This window comes from Amblyomma maculatum, chromosome 2 (genome assembly GCF_055883805.1).
Source record: "Amblyomma maculatum isolate TAMU_Amacu chromosome 2, ASM5588380v1, whole genome shotgun sequence".
Classification (NCBI taxonomy): Eukaryota; Metazoa; Arthropoda; class Arachnida; order Ixodida; family Ixodidae; genus Amblyomma; species Amblyomma maculatum.
The window spans coordinates 25488880-25502546 of record NC_139345.1 but is presented as its reverse complement, the minus strand read 5'-3'; the positions used below and the strand labels follow the sequence as shown (position 1 = coordinate 25502546).

General features: G+C 39.1%; 1 protein-coding gene across 17 annotated transcripts in view; it reads right to left on the bottom strand.

Annotated features, from left to right (window-relative positions):
* LOC146198174 (uncharacterized) overlaps nt 1-13667 on the bottom strand; it is a 212916-nt gene that overhangs the window by 161319 nt on the left and 37930 nt on the right. Inside the window, exon 5 of one of the 17 annotated variants that reach the window (XM_084593536.1) lies at nt 1982-2361. The exons of the other annotated variants lie outside the window; for them this stretch is intronic. Coding sequence (XP_084449662.1) covers nt 1997-2361 — 365 coding nt within the window. The 3' untranslated portion in view covers nt 1982-1996. Of the gene's footprint in view, nt 1-1981; nt 2362-13667 lie in introns of those variants that run through there. 17 annotated transcript variants of the gene reach the window in all.

The following is a 13667-nucleotide window of genomic DNA, read 5'->3' as shown; positions in this document are numbered from 1 at the left end:
AAACATTTTTCACTCCAGTATGTGGTAAAACAAGCCATTTGATAGCTCGTAGCAGTTTTGTGATAATGACATTCTTCATATGTAGGAATTTGAGTCAGATGCAATCATGAGTACTGAGAATTACAATATTAATTTATATTTTTATAATTTAGACTGTTATATATTATTTACATAGTTATTGTATAATTTAATGTTATTTTAATAATAATAATAATAATATAGATTATTTTTAATTTTTGTCTTATGGTTTACTAAATGTGCTGACAAGCTATGACAAATATTATTATACCTTTGGCTCTAATCTTAAGCTGTGCGCCTGATGCGTACCTCATTTATTTAAAAGGAATCGAGAGAGTTAGTACTGTCATACTGGATGTAAAAGCATTCTTTGGGATAGCTGCCTTCACTTGTACAGTATGTCTGCACTGTGTTTACACCACAACCTGCATGCCTAAGGTTTTCAGAGGATGGGTCACCATCTCACAGTGTGCCAAGTTTACATTTGAAGAGCACTGACTGTCAACAATGACAACAAATTTCCTCGATGCCTTCTTAAATGTGACATACTTGTGGATGAGACTGAGTAGAATGGATGTCTTTTAACAAGTTGTCATGCATTCAAAAAGGTTTGCACAGCCTGTAGTATTTTTCTTTGTCCTCATAACATTTTTAGCAAGAGCTGCCCTTTCACTGCTCTACCATCTCACACAAAGTAGACTCTAGCAATGCAACTGAATTTTAGATGTGGGTACAATAATGATCATGATCACCTGCAGTGACACAAAGCCACATTTAGCCCTTCTATATGAATCTTGCTTCTGGCTGGCACAGTCATTATTGGTATGCCTCTGGCTGTATATCAATGCTATGACAGTCTCTTTCCCACCTGCTATTTATCCGGCCAATCTCCCTTTTGCTGAGAGGAGATTATGTTTTGCTCATGGAAATAATCTACTTGATAACATCAAAACCAGAAAGGAGGTTGGCTTCAATGGTGCTTTTGCCATTTAGGAATTTCTCAAGATTTTTTAGGGCTCTGAAGATAAAGGCTTTTCCTCTTTTTTCTGTACCTATGCCTTCCAGGCAAGTTTAAGAAATGCAAATGGGTTTATAGGAAAAGAAAGTTTGCAGAATATAAATTGTGGCCTCTTGCAAGCCCAGCTCATAATGTGGTTTGTGGCACTGTGTATCTGGTTTGCAGCAAGTACAACTTCTTCAACAAAACTTTTTTTTCGAACAGTACATATTGGCATAGGTACTAAAAAGCCATTCCGACTCATATTTTGTTGAAAAAGAATGCTCATAAGTGGGACATAGTGCAACAGAAGAAAACTCAATTTCTGAAGACAGAGAACTTCCACAACTAAATCAGCATTACTAATGTTATTTCAGAAAAAAAAAAAAAATGGAGACATTCCACCTTTAAGGATATGATGTGATAGCATTAATGGTTCCTGCCTGCAGCTCCCCTGCACTTCCTTGTTTACATATATAAACGTTGGTATCACTTAATTTGAATTTTTTTAATTTGTGCCTCTATATTCCCCCACATACTAATTAGCATACAGTTGTAAGCTACCAGACTACGAAAAGACCAGCCAAAGTAGATATAAAACCTCACTCTAAGCAAGCCTGCATGGCCTTGGGACGGCGTGTCTAACTCAGAATCCAAGGGTCCTAGAAAGCTGCATTCCGATCTCACCCTCCCATTTCAAAAAAGCCTGAGCTGGCAATGCTAGCCGAATCAGCCATGTGATGTGGTCTCGTGATGCCCCACAACATGCTGATCAGTCAATGCTCGACCGTGCCACTCTCAAACTACCACTTGTCAAAGGTGTACTCGCAATTTTTCTCACGCAATGCCAACATCGGACTTTCTAGAGAACAGGGCCTTAAGCACTGTCGCATTAGAATACTAACATTTTGCTTTCTCCAGCGGAGAGTAAGTGGCAGACATAGCTACACTGTGATCACACATCAGCTAAATGGTGAAGTGCTACTGAATGGTAGCACCAGGCACAGCGGCATGCAACTGGCTAAGATGCTTGTGCAAGGAGCGGCTGTACATGAAGTGCTCGCCACAAAAGTGGCATCGAAAGCGTGCGATTGAACCATGTGTCTTGCGATGGTGGTACAGTCCCGTAACAAAGGCATACGTCTTGTGGCACACTTCACACTCATACAGCCGACGCACTGGTCTATGCCTGTCCATATGGCGCTCCAATGTCTGCTTGTTGAAGAAGCGTCGATTGCAGATGTTGCATGATGGGTGGTTTGTTGTCGGCTTTGGTCTGACCTCAGCCGGGCTCTCTGCAGTGGCCTTGTCCACGAACGTGACCAGCGGTTCAAGACCAGTGTGACCTGAAAGTTGAGATGCCGCAATCATGTAGCTCTTGTGCTGGTGCATATCCAGTGAGAAAAGCAAGGTTGGCATGCTACGTGGCCCATGTCTCAAAATGCTGCTTGACAGCAACATACCTTCATTTATTGCATATGAATTGTTACAATATACATCTGGTGAATAAAGCCTTTGTTAACCCCAAGACTTCGCTATCCAGAAACTACAAAAAGAGCATATGCCACACAATCAAAACTCCCTGCTGCAATGAAACAAATTAACCTTAACCAGAATTTCAGTTTAGTGCACAGTCGATAATGAATAATTTATACCTCTGTTGCAAAATTAATAAACTGGAAAACAATGAATTATTTCCCCCAAAGAAATGACTGGACTCCTTTCTTTCTAAATATTCTAGCTGGATATTTAATGTTGTCCCAATGCCCCCAGGGCATCTGTAATATTTGGGCCAATGCAAAATATGAAATAAAACGTAACAAATGAAAATAGAGCACTAGCATGAGATACAACAAAACTGTGCTCTAAAAAGGAAATTCAACCTCAAAATATATGATAGTGCAAGAATATTACGTGCAGAACAGACATATAATGCTAAATTCTTATTCTTCTCCAATGTTCCGTTACACTGTTGATTGCAGCGAAACCATTTACCTTGCCCAATTCACAGTTATATAAAATCTTTTAAACTAGCTTTTCATGTTCTCCTCTGTCCTCATAATTTCACAGCACTAACTGCAATGCAGCGTTAAAATGAGATGGCATATTAAAAAGCAATCAACATAAAACTAGTATTCTCAATACTAGAATGAATTTCATTTTAAACCAGAGCAACCATTCCCCTTTGGCCATGCTTTAACGAATTTTATTCACGCTTAAACTTTTACAATTTTAAAGCAAGATGATGTGAGCAGTGTATCAAGTGCAGAATGGCCCATGCAGAAGCCCCTTTCTGAACAGCCTTTAGTACTACCATAGAGTGCACATGTTCTAACACTCAGGTACGACCTCTCTGGAGAAAAGAGCAGAACAAGGATTCCTCCAGGCAAACACTGATCAATTTAAGCATCTGTTTCCTACCAGATGTCACATCTAAAGTAAGCAAACTGACAAGGATAGTTAAAATTTACTCACACACTTAAGAGATAAGTGTGCCTCAATGGTCGACATAAAACACATTTAGCCAGTTAGACTGAATGTTGGCCAAGCGAAGTAAACAAAAGCTACAACCCTCAACTTCCTTCCTTTCTGCACCTTTCCTGCAAAGTCAACTTTTTTTACTTCATATTAAGAATAACTAAAAATGCATGCGATGGAAATTTTATATACAAATTGAGCAAACACATCAAACTGCCTATATAATACCTGCATAACACAACTGCTACTCTCAATCAGCTTTCAAAGAAACACTATCAGTGCCATTCAGCATCTCAGTTCCTTCTAATGTATGTATATTCTCGATTACTGCAGATCTTGAAGTACTTTATAAACACTAGCAAGCAACCAGGTATGAAGCAAAGTATGCAGCCTGGCTCATCCTTTGCACCTCCAATAAATTAGAAAATATGTACAAGGCCTTATTAGGGTACACTCCTTTGAAAATTATATGCGGCAGGTCACTCACTTTACACTTATTACTGAAAATACTGCTGGTACAGGACAGTACACAGAATGCATAGAAGCCAACATGCAAACGTATGGCACCAAACAGCGTCCAACAAGCAGCAAAAAAAATTGAAAATTACATCTTATTTTTGACAGTCCGGTTTTCATGCAGATTTAACATTCTACACTCAGATAAGCTCGAAATAGTAAGTTAAGCCACCATTAGTGCATGTGAATGTGAAGTAGCAACTTGCCACATTATTTTTTCAAAAGTCACAAAGAGTTAACTGCGTCTTTAACAAAGTTAAGTCGCACAAAGCAGGGAGGAAGGGGGAGGGAGGGGGGAGGGAGTGAAATGGAAAGAAGTATGCATTGATCCATGTTTGCTACTTGCATTTGTAATTCAATGAGACTTTTGCTCAAAATTTTGACATTATTCAAGCATAAACTCTATTTGCGCCATTGTGTGCTGCCCTTCAGATTCAGCTTTCACACATCAACAATCACGCTTGCCAAAAAACCACTGTACAAGCAGGAAAGGTACAAATAATGAAAGCCAAAAATACTATCAAGTCATCAGGCTGCAAGCCCCAAGTTTGTATATCATAATACTGATGGTTATTTAAGCAAAACTATTGCCCTGGTGATATTATTGTGCTATAAAAGTAAAGTAGCTGGGCAGAATGCTGACAACATCAGGATGCCTGGCAATAGTGCTTGCTGCATTTTCTTCAGTGATATGAAAAAGAAACACCTCAATTTGAAAATGAGCTGTATTGTATTCGATCACAGTAGGTTAGAAATGTGCGGCTGTTTTTGGCAACATACTTCACACTCAATAGAGAGATGTTTAGTATGTTTCCAAGTGCAATAGCAAAGGATATGAGCCCCAAAATAAGCAAAATCCAAGTTGCTTATGATGAATGGCATTTTTTTACAAGAGAATTTGAGCCAACAAGGAGACTTGACAAGGCTTTCTGATCAAGCACCTCCAAATCACTAAATTTGGTGACAGCTAGACAAAGAGTCTTGCAATGGCCGAAGTTATCATTAAAGTAATTTTGTATCAAGCAGCAATTTTGTAGGTGCAGTGATAACAAAAGAAGACCCACTAGGGTAAAAACTGGCTACAGAATACAAGCATGTTCGTAGGAATAAATAAAAAGTTATTTTATTCAATGAATTTTCATAGGCGAGTTCACAAGCTTTGCCCTCTGGTTATACAATGCCGTTTCCATGCAACCATGAGAAAGCCACAATGTGAGCATTACAGTTAGGCAAATAACGAAAAATGGTAATGTGCCTGTTCCTTCAGTCCATGTGGTGAGCTCAATAAAAGTAGCAGCTACGTGCTAATGCACTGCCCAAAGCTTAAATCAAGCTATTAAATGAACACGAGACACATGAATTAGCACCATTGCTGTCATAACATATATTCAACCACAAACTCTTCTGATCATTAACAACCAGTCAAGCACATAATACAAATATGCTGGATAGCAAGCAGGAAAAGGGCAAGCCACAAGTTTGCATGTTAGGAGAACAAAACAACCAAAACAAGAAATGCATGCAAAGAGCAATCTAGATCTCACATCACAAGGAGGAAATAGGTGGTTGGAAGCGTGGTCATGAACTCTGTGCAGTCTAGTCCTCGACTGCAAAAAATATATAATATATATCTCCTTTAACTTTATAGTGCACATTTTTACACAGCTTCTTCATACCAATGAAGAAAAGTATTTACTCTCTACTTCTACAAGAAAAGCAGTTGAGGATATAGTATCACCTAAATTGCAAAAGTCATAAACAGGACAAATAAACTGAACTATACAGTAATACAGTCATTCTGCAAGTGTGCAACTGCTAACAAACAAAAATAACTAAGCCCAACTATCACAGCCTTTCAGAAGCAAGCATTACAAATGCCCCGACCACACTGAACAGAATCTGAACTAAAACGAGCTGCTTGAAGCTACACACACATACACACACATGTATATAAAGAAAAACTATTTCAATAAATGGTAAGGGTCACAAATATAGACATTTTCTAATACAGATCGAATATGAATATGGGAAAAAATGCCTCCGAATATTCAATGTCTGATCAGTGGAAAAAAAAAGAGAGATCAGAAAAGTAAAAGGAAATGCTGTTCATCTCATTAATTTCAGCATTCATATGGTATAAAATTAAACCATAATTGCATAGAAGTGTATAGCCTACTGAAAAATATAGTATAAATTTTACACAGGATTCCTTAAACCAGCTTCTGTACAGAAAGAACTTGCATGAAACTGAGTGCAGCTGTCATACTGTTGCTGTATAGAGTTAACTCTCATTAAATTGGACTGCGAGGGACCAGGAAAAAAATTTCTGAATTAAACGAAAACTTAGTTATCAAATGGGCCTGAACAAACTCCTGAAAACCGTTCGCATCAAAGTAATTTTTATTTAATGGAAACATGCACGATGGTTGTCTGTATTTAAAATGAAATTGATGTGAACAACTTTTCTTCCCAGTTTCGTCAAGTGCTTCGTTTTGCGCACTATCAGAAAATCCACCTTCTCAAAAGGGAAGGCTCTTCTTCAAAAAATGGCCCTGTCGCGTTTTGAGGATGCTTCACTGCAGTGAAGCGCACAATGTGGTAAAATTGAAGTGAATTTGAAAATTTTCGGTGTATACTGTAATTTTCTAATATTTGAAAAACTCAGAATTTCAGTTTTTTGAGTACAAATAGAATAAAACATATTCAAATAAATTCAAAATTTCGAATATTCACATACCCTTAATAAATGGCCATTTACATCACTATGAGAATATTCCTAATGAAAACAATATGCATCTCCTTCACAAAGTGTAACTTCTGAAACCGACTTTTTACAACTCAAAACTTGTAGTCAACACTGCTATACAACACCAACATACAGGCACCACTGTGCTGCAAATAAAAAAAAGAATCATGCACATGTGTCAGCAAGTAAATGTAAATGAGAATGTTTCTTGCAAAACCTTGAACAGTATTTGTAACAAAACTAGCCTTTCTACATGATATGTGACAATCACAATTTTATGCAGTCAACTCTAGACAGATGTAGCTCTACAGAAAATTTGAAAAGTGCTACGAAGGCTGCATTGAGATTTGCAGAAATGTGCCATCAGTACCAAATACAAAGGATTGTGACATAAAGTGGGTATAAAAAAAATGCAACAGCTATGTGTGATAAAGATAATCAAAATTGCACCAGTGCATTCTAATTATTAAAAGAAGTTAAAAATAACAAGGAAGATCCACAGTGCACAGAAGCTTGGTTCTCTAACTTCATGCGAGCCAAGTGTAAAATATTTTCCTTGCAGAGGTGATTGATAACGCAAAAAGGCTGGACATTGCTACTGTGAACTGTCCTCATAGAGCACCTTTGTGTTTTATTAGGGCTGCACTCTTTTTCTTTTCGCAAAATGAGTAATGACCATCATTTGTGGATTTCTCTACTTTACCTCCTGGAATGAACACAACAGCAATGCAAGAATTTTAGAAGCGAAGATCAAGCTCCTTCTAAAGACATGTGCTATAAAAAAGGTTAAACAGGAAGTACTAGCCTGCTGATAAGCAGCATAATGAATTAATAATTCCAATCAATTGCAAAAGATATGCAGTTCTGCTAATTCCTTTATATACTGTGAAGAAATACGAAAACTGTCTCGTGTACAGGCTGACTGACTTTTGATACATCCTAGGTAAATAACCTTTATCAACTGACCAAGTATCAGAATGTGTTTTACCAACTGACTGCTCACTTCATAACAAGGAATCCCAGCACATGTATGCGGCAATGTGACTAAATAAACTGGAGTTTCTTGCAAGCATAGTGGAATGTAGCAGGGCCACAAACTGGCACAGAAACAATGGATTTAAGTACCTGAGATAGGACCCCAAATTGCTTGCTCCAGAGCAAAACTGACAAAGGCCTTCTGAACCGTCTTCAACAACTAGTTTACAATAAAAAGTAATTTACATGGCAAACCATTATACCGGGCAGATAAGAAAAACAGCCAGCTCAGCTAGCATAAACATATATTATTCAGTGATCAAGAAAGCAGTATTAAAATGTTCCCTCATTACAAAAACGAAATAAGGAACTCTATACATCCGTTATTTCCTGCATCATAAAAGGAGACCACTAACACTATGCAAGTTTGGAAAAAGGCGTTAATTAGAATCAATGAAGAGAAACATGAAATTCTCTAGGCAAGAACAAAGGTACAGCCTTCATCAAAAGTATACAGCCCCAGGGGTTTGCTTCTAGGCTGCTTAGCAGGGCTTCATACATCTAGCAGTCCAATGCTTGGAAGGATAGAGCACATGAGGCCCTTCCATTATTGCAAGACTATGGCAGCTGAAGATGCAAAACGATAAACGCTACAGAACTCAGAAGCCAATTCCTCGAGCTTTATACTTTAGAAGGGGACCACACATCTGTAATTTTGCACACTAAGCTGCCACTCAGCCAGCCTAAGTGATAATATCAGTTACTAGTGAGTAGCGTTATAAAGACTGCGACTGCAGTTATCAAGTAATGCAGCTAAGTCTAGCACAACGCAAGCATATTTTTCCCAGCCTCATTGCTCAAATCGGAGCACTAGTATGTATGCAGTAAAATGGTTCTGCACTCATATGACCAACCAAAGGAAATGTGAGATAATGAATCTCATTCTTCTCTTACGAGCACATATACATACAAGTGAGGTATCCATGTTGCATCAAGACAGGACTACTGCTGCAAGCCGAGCATCACACTTGCATACTTCAATGCCCTCTCTGTGAGGCACAGCAAGTGATAATAAAAGTGTCATAGGAACTGTCAAGTGCAAAGGCACAATTCAATGAGTATGGCTCCAGCAGTCAACAGCAATCAATAATGCCTGTTGGCTAATATTACAATTGTGCATTCATCATATATATATATATGACACTAGAGTAGATGCTCTAAAGAATGCAACAAAATCACAAAATTAACTATTAGTTCTAGCAAAAGAATTCCAAAAGGCAAAATTAAATATTGTACCACAACCTGTCTTCCCTGCACAGGATCTAACAGCTTTACACAAACAACATTTTTGTAATGCAAAATGTCTGAAAGAATGGCTTGTTTTTTCAAATGTATTCAGTTATTTAACACAGACATAAAGAAAATGATAGCTCCACAGCCTCGTAACCTCTGCTTAGCTTTTCATATATCTCTAACGCACTTCAGAAAGGAATACGTTAGGGAGTGTTGGTTCATTTTTACAGGAAAGCACAGCACAATAAGCGACAAAGAACAAAGCAAGGACAGGAGAAGGGCTATCCAGAAATTCAGCTCAGCCTTCGATAGAGCCACAGACGGTTTGCTGACGCATTCATTTCCTGACCGTGCTATCAGCGATGCTTCTGCAATTTCCCTGGTCAGGCCAGTACTGTGGTGATAAAAAGCAATCATCTGGCCGAATAAAAGATAGCACGGTGTTTATGGGTCACACCTTTTACAATGGGCTGCTAGCTGTCCGTCTGTGGCAACGTTGCTGACTTTCTTGGAGTGCTCTTGCAGCCGCATGTTTACAGCATCTTCCAGTTTGGCCATATTGTACCTACCACATGAAAGTGGAATTCTGTAGACGACTCCCCTCAGGCAAGGTACTAAGGCATCCTTGTGTTTGGTTTTGCACAGTGGTTTTCGCGTATGCATAGGACAACTTAACCTTCACGCTTGTCTAGTTATCACCTTGTCCTCTGTCGTTTATTGCGTTGTCCTTTCTGTGCGATCTCTAATGCACACAGCCATGCTAATACAACTATAGGTTACATAAAAGAAAGCTGATGCAATATGACTCCGATACTCAGTGTAATGAATTTGCAACATATCAAATTGCATGCAGTACTCTTCTCCCCATGTATCTGGACAAAAATTTCGACCGCAGTATGTTCCCATTAGCCAGAGCTTTATCACTGAGATAAAACTATCATTATAAGGAAGCTGTGCAATTAAAAAAGGGGTACAAACATACGACTGCTAACCAGTGTTAACCAACTGCTCACACCTCAATTAGTGAGAACTGTTGCAATAGAATTGTATTGTATTGTATTGTATTGGGTTTAATGGCGCAAGAGCGGCTAAGGCTATCATGCGCCAGACGCAAGGTTATATCTTGAGTTTAGAGGAGTATATTTATTCATTCTATTGTTTCTTTAAAACATTTGCTTCCTTTAGAAAGCTAAAAACGCATGACAGATCAACAAGACCATTTTCACCTAAAATCAATGCTGGATGGAACGGAATGTGAGAAAATTTCTTACATAGTTAACACTCCCTGGGCCTCTGATATTTCCACGTATCATTACAGCACTTCACATTCTTGTTTTTCACGAGTAACTTGCAGATTTCTGGTTTGATCGCCAATTTGCAACAATGGGCATTTGCTCTGCTTTGCATCTCGTCAAAAAGATATACAAATGCTCATTCCACTGAAAAATTTCGACAATTTTGCATGCAATATGTATCACAAATCGACAGGAATTGATTGGCTCAATAGTGAATGTTTCGTTTAAGAAAATGGCAACAGCTGCTGCGTTCCATTAAAAAATTTCCACAATTTTGCATGCAATATGTATCACAAACCGACAGGAATTGCTCAATAGTGAATGTTTCGTTTAATAGTGGCAACAGCTGCTGCGTTGGAGTAATGCGAAAGCCCGGATGCTGCTGTTGATTGCTTCTGGTTGCTTCTAGTTGCTTAACTCACTTCTTGTTTACTCATTTTAGTCTTTGGTACCCTCAAATTGCATGCCAATCCACTCCCCTTTCCGGCTCTACTTCCGGCTGCGTGACGTCATATCCTTGACGTCCCATCACTTCTTGTTTACCCATTTTAGTCTTCGGTACTTTAAAATTGCGCACCAATACCTTCCTATGCCCTCTTTCGGCTCTACATCCGGTTGCGTGACGTCACATCCTTGATGTCACCCCAATTGACTGCCTTAATTAACTACTTTAGTCTTTGGTACTTTCAAATGAAGCGCCAATCCCTGCCTATGCCCTTTTTCAGCTCTACTTCCGGTTGCATAATGTCACATCCTTGATGTCAGCCTAATTGACTGATTTAATTAACTGTTTTAGTATTTGATACATTCAAATGTGGCGCCAAGCCATTCGCTAATGAGACTATTTTCACCTTTACTTTTTCATTTTTTGCCTCTAATTAGTTACTTCGTTAACCTATTGGCCTAATTATTTTTTTTCACACAACATTACATCACCCTCTATCGATTGACACCACTCTAAGACTTCTCAATTGCTCACAACTGCTGCAGACACGATTTTGCGTGTTTTGCCTCTAATTAATTCCCTAATTAGCTTATTAGCCTAATTATTATTTCGGACACAACATCACGTCAGCCTCAATAGATTGACATCACTCATTAACCTCTATCACTTCTCAATTACCCGCAACTGCTGCGGACACGATTTTGCGGACGCGTTCTGCGGACACGGTCTGCAGACAAAAATCTGTGAACATAGCGAAGTAACGCTTTCGCATTAATAAAGACTAGCTTCAAAAACAGTGTACGGCTCTCATCCTGTTTCCTCAGAGCTTTTCCTTCCCTTTATCTCACTACAGCCTTTTGTCCTTTCATGAAAGGGCATGGTTGGTTTTATGAGGTTGAACATCCCAAATTGACTCAGACTATGAGAGACAATAAGTAAAAAATTCCAGATTAGAGATGTGCAAGGGCCGAAATTGTCAGCCCGAACAGGTTCGACCCGTCCTAACCTGCTATAATTACAGCTGAATTTAGCGGCAATGATACAGAAATAAATAATTTCAGCATAAGTTTCTTTGAGATTTTGAAATGCTGAGTCCTGATGCTGAAAATGACAAATTGTACAGTATATAGATGTAAAGCACATACGGCGAAACATAACTATTTAAGTTATTATGCAAAAACAAAAAGTTATGCACTGATGAAAGGTTGAGGCATTTGTGGTGTTCCTGGATCATGAATCCGGCAGTGCTAAATTTATACTTAACCAGCCAAAAGACGAGACACAGCAAAGAGGAGGACAGGACAAGAACAGTGCTAAATTTCTTTTGCTACTCTAGATTATGACCGGAATGACTAATACAATCTTAGAAACAACAGCAAGGTTTGGGTGCAAGGCTTCCTTGCAACCTCCAAAACTGCACTGGCTCAAACTATGTGCAAGGAATTGGGTTTGTGACCAAGTACTTGGTGAGCTCGTAACGGCACACGGACACAGTGCCGTTTATGGCACCGGCAACACTAGCCTGCGCACAAACTCGCACTTTCAGAAAAGTTGTGTGCTCTTGGGATTGGCATGTCCGGCCCGACCCGGCCTGTCTGACGCAAGTATACCCTGGCCCGAGACTGGCCCGAGCCCAAGGCAGAGGGCTTCCGATTGATCCAAGCCTGGGCTTTCGGGCTAGCCTGAGACTATGCACACGCCTCCACCTTCTGTATGTATATGCTGTAATGTGTACTAACGCAGATATAATAAAAGTAATTGAATTGAAATTTAAATTTTAATTGAAAAGTGGCCAAGATTGAATCCGCATCCTCAGAATCAGCTGCTAATTGCCCTGACCCCTGAACTGCTGCAATGAGCAGGAGCTTATATAATCCTCCCCAAAAATGATCACACATGCACAGATGAAAACAAGTTCTTTTGTAAAAACCTTGATTAGCAAAGTGGCCCCTAAACCCCTTTGCTAAAATTTGTGCATCAAGACCATCTTGTTCCCTCTCTTTTATAATGAGTTGCCCCTGAAGAGAGAGCGACTATGATCACGAAGGCAGCATGCACATTTTACGCAAGGATCACTCAACAAATGTAAGTAGCAGCAATGATGAAAGGGTGCCCTGTAGCAAAAAATTATGGGGACATTTAAGTTCCACCTTAATGATATGATGCAACAGTGGCCAGTGGTCCTCTCTAATTCTGCTTTAAACTCATTAGCATAAAGCCATGAGACACCTTTTTATGTGAAAGACCCCATGATGTAAACCACCACTTTCTGCTTATTACCAAGCCATACAAGCAGCATGCTTTGCTTTACGTTCCCTGGATGGTACCGTGTCTAGCTTGCAAAAAAGAATTCTGAGTTCGAATCCAGTAAAGCCTAAAATTCTTGAAGTTTATGTCTAAGTGAAATCCATCACTTTATAAAGTTACATCATTTGAAACATAAGCAGCAACCTTTAATTGGCATTACATGTCATGCTTTAATCAGTTTAATACCACACCTGACGTCACATTTAACGTGACCATATTGGGGTGCTTGAAATCCTTGCGCGAGGTCATATGGCTGTAATGTAATGACTATGTTGAGTTGAACAATCAGAATTTTTTACTCACAGCCGTCAACATCGGCTTTTCTGCGACATGAGACCTGCAGCACTATCTAAATAAGAGTAATCAACAGTTAAGTTTATAATTAACCGTAGAGGAAAAGAATCTGTGAAGCAGATTAGAAAAGACAACCCATAAAATATCAGGAAAAGTAAGTGGAATACAATGGCTACATGCCGTATTTTCACGATTCAAAGCGCCCCCCCAAATATAAGCCCCCCTCCCCAACCCAACATTGCAAAAAAATTTTGGAAGAAAATCTGCATGTGAATGCAAGCACACTGTTTTTTGCGAGGAAGA